The sequence below is a fragment of the Octopus sinensis genome, unplaced genomic scaffold (assembly GCF_006345805.1).
Source record: "Octopus sinensis unplaced genomic scaffold, ASM634580v1 Contig08735, whole genome shotgun sequence".
NCBI classification, from domain to species: Eukaryota; Metazoa; Mollusca; class Cephalopoda; order Octopoda; family Octopodidae; genus Octopus; species Octopus sinensis.
Window position 1 is genome coordinate 72,922 of NW_021831284.1, and position 3,745 is coordinate 76,666.

Here is a 3,745-nt window from a genome sequence, read left to right on the forward strand (position 1 = left end):
TAAACCCTATAAAAAATGTTTGGGTCTTTATTAAAGAAAAAATCAAAGGAAGAGAATTTTTGAAAAAGGAACATTTATTTGCAGAAACATCATCCATTTGGAATGACCTCAAAATAAATATGCAAAAAATCTTATTAATAGCATGCCAGGCCGAATACTAGATGTAATTAGAGCTAATGGAGAACATAATAGATATTAAATAAATTTGTTCAGTTTTTTTTGGGTTCTGAATTATCAATGAATGAAAAACCGTATAAATATAATATTTTTTAGAAAAACACAAAAATAAACAATACTTTATTTAATTTTTTAAATCAATAGAAGTTATTTTTTAGATATTGTTTCATAGTAAATTCGTGAGAAAATGCTTGTTCAGTTTTTATTTTTGTTCACTGTATTTGGAGGCTAGATTCCTGCGATTGTTGATAAGTGCAATTTATTTCTTTTAATTGATCTCAGAATCCCCGATTTTCTCAGGCAAACTAGGCCACGACCCAAAAGATATTCTCTCAAGGCCACCTAAGAACTGGAATAGCATCAATTCACTTTTAAAAACAATTGACGTTAATCCTCTTCTAAGGTTTTTCTACTCTTTAGGGTATTTTGAGGGAGACGAGTAAGTCGCTGATCTGCGGGTCGATTCAAAAAGGCTCAATGTTAATCAGGCCAATATAATAATTATATAGCGACAGTGTATATTCTTTTATGGTATGAAACAAGTTTGCAGAGTTTGGTCTTGTTTTACAGAAAGTACTTCATCCTGGGATTTTGATATTTTTCAAATTTGGAAATTATTGATAGTAAATGTACTAAAAAATAAAATCGCTCCAAAAAGCAAGATGCCCCAAAGCGGAGGTTTTATTGGGGCAGGGTGGTATTATACATACATAAAAGAAATTGATGAGGCACCGAGGTGTATAAAAACCAATTATATTCTCCAAAAATGAAAAACAGAAAAAGATTTTTACAAATAGCACAAACCAATATAAAGAGTTAAGAGTATTAAATATTGGCTTTTGTGAAAATTCGACCTGACACAACTATTTCTACGGATACGGCTGTTTCAAACAATAAACCAGATATTTTTGTCCATGACAAGATGAAAAATACAATTACACTCATTGAATTTGGGATTACCTCACAAAATTACTTAAAGCAAGTTGAAGTGGAAAAGTTCCACAAATATTATCTTTTAGCACATGAATTAGGAGCGATTCATCGGGCTAAAGTGAAGATAATCCCTGTTGTACTTAACTGGGATGGAATTGTCTCAAGATTCTTCAAAAGTCATCTGGATTCTATCGCAGTGGAAGACAGAGTGAAGGCATATATCCAAACACTCGTTTTAAGAAAAACATTGGAGAGTATGCAGGTGGAGACAAGACATGGAATATCGGTTCCCGAAGAGGAGCAAGCAGTGATTGGGTGTCAACCGAAGGATTCTTCTGAACCAGGAATACGTGTAAACGAGGACCTCTATGTACCGACTATGATAGTTGGGCATAAGAGATGAATGATTGTTTTAAAAAGAATATGTAATAATAGGGAAGAACAAAAATAATTCACTTCATTCTTTTGTTTAATAAAAATATATTTAAATATTGGCTGATAGAATTGGATCTGAAAATCTGTTATTCTTTGAGAATTGGCTTATTCATTAGGAAATTGGGTTTCATAATTTATCTCATTGTTTATTTGAAAGTTTTTCTTAATTATCGAACATCAATGGATATAATGACGAATAAATGGCGCCACAAAATAAGATTAGAGGCAGTCCGCTAAAAAAGTTAATTGAGTTTATCGGAGCGTTTTTAAGGGGACGTGAAAAACGTTTCAACATCCCTGTCAAGACGAAATGGTTCTAAATTCGATAGAATCCGATTTAAGAAAGACTCTTTTTAGGAATGTGTTTAAGAATCCTTCAACATTCATTTGGTATGTGAAACTGTATTTTTATTTTATTAAATGACTATTTATTTTGTTCAAAATAATCTTTATTCAAAACTATAATAAAGTTCCTTTGTGGTGCATGAGTTACGCTAACAAAGATGAGAGCATTAACTGTCTAAACATTGCTAAAAAATATATCAAACAAAAAGACTACGAAAATGCAGAAAAATATTTATCAAAATCATTAAAACTTTTTCCCACATCTGAAGCTCAAGGTATTATCTATTTCAAAATCTCAGAACTCCTAACAACAATTCGCCTAAAAGCTCCTTCATTTACTCCCAAACAAAAAGAATTAGCAGATAGGTAATAAGTCATAATACTTTCAGAGTGTTCAAAGAGACTGACTACTACAGAATCTTGGGAGTGTCCCGTTCTGCTTCCACAGACGAAATCAAGTCAGCTTATCGAAAACTGGCACTTAAGTTACATCCTGACAAGAACAGCGCTCCTAACGCATCTGATGCTTTTAAATGTATAAATTAAAAATAGTTTCATCAGCGGTAAACCTGGCTTTCTCTGTTCTAACGGATGAGGATAAGCGAAACAGCTACGATTTGAACGGTGTTCGGCCAGTTCGTTCTCATTCTGGTTGAGTTTGAATGCTTTGATTTTTAGAAAATGTATCACCCGATGATATATTTCGAGCCTTTTTTGAAAATGGAAGTAATTTTAAAAATTGTATTTTTAGTGCATCAAAGACAATTTTTTTACTATACTAACCAGCGTCAAGCACGGCATTCTCACAGTCCACAAAGGGAGACCTCTCTTTTCCAATGGGTTGGTGCAATTCCTTTGCTTCTGTTCGTTGTACTCCCACTTTTATCCTCGTTATTCGCCCCGAGTTCTCCTTTCTCTCTCCACCAGACCTCGTAATATAATTTTAAAAATTCTATAGGAGTTACTCTGTTCTACGTACAGTTGATCGCGTACAGCTTCCCTACTATGTTAAAACTGATTTTGACGGCGACGTGAGTAAAGTGGAGAGAAAAGTGATTGAATCATACATTGAACATTTCTCAGAGTTGTGTCAACAGGAGAGACAATATAGTTGTAGAATTTCTTTATGAATTTTTAGAGGCCAGACTTGAGTTGTTTTCAATGTATGGAGATTCTGAGTCACGAAATAAACTTGCTCAGTTAACAATGCCTAATTGTAAACGACTTAAGGAGATTTCATCTTTGTAGTGTTTATTATTTGGGTTTTAAATATATTTATTAATAAATCATTTGATATTTACACATATTTGAGTAATAATTGACATGTGCCATTTTCTGGGAGACTATAGGAACATCCTGGATGATATTGAAGTCGGGTGGTATGCCTTCTCTCGAAATGCCATATTTGCACACGATTGTCAAAAATTCTTTTCCCTTTCCGAGAAAATACTGAAGATATGTAGGAATAGTTGTGTCTATTGAGGTAGTCATTTTCTAGTGCAGCGTTTCCCAAAGTGGGTGTCGCGGGCAAATTATCTAAGTAAATTTCTTTTATTCAAACAAAATTAGATGTTAGCTAGAGTCTGAGAGAGTAGTTGAGAGCCTAAGGGACCCGTGTACTGCGTATTGAATGGCAATTTCAGCGGAGCACAGCGACCGAAAGAGCCAGGTCGTCTCCCTCCAGTCGTTTGTTTTCAAGGAGATTCTCCTACTAATGTCAGTAAGGAATTAAGTCGCGCCCTTGTCGACGATTCTTGAAGTTTCAAAGGCAAAGGGGCAAACTCAAGAGTCCGGAATACACAGGTATTTCGTTTTCTTTAACTTTTCGGCCTGAGCAGTGGGGGAGCCCGAGTTG

General features: G+C 34.4%; 1 protein-coding gene across 1 annotated transcript; it reads left to right on the top strand.

Moving 5' to 3' along the window:
• Positions 1-1,099: 1,099 nt before the first annotated feature.
• LOC115227895 lies at positions 1,100-1,513 on the top strand. Its single transcript, XM_029798603.1, has one exon. The coding sequence runs from the start codon at positions 1,100-1,102 to the stop codon at positions 1,511-1,513; it is 414 nt and encodes a 137-aa protein (XP_029654463.1).
• The last annotated feature ends 2,232 nt before the right edge of the window (positions 1,514-3,745 follow it).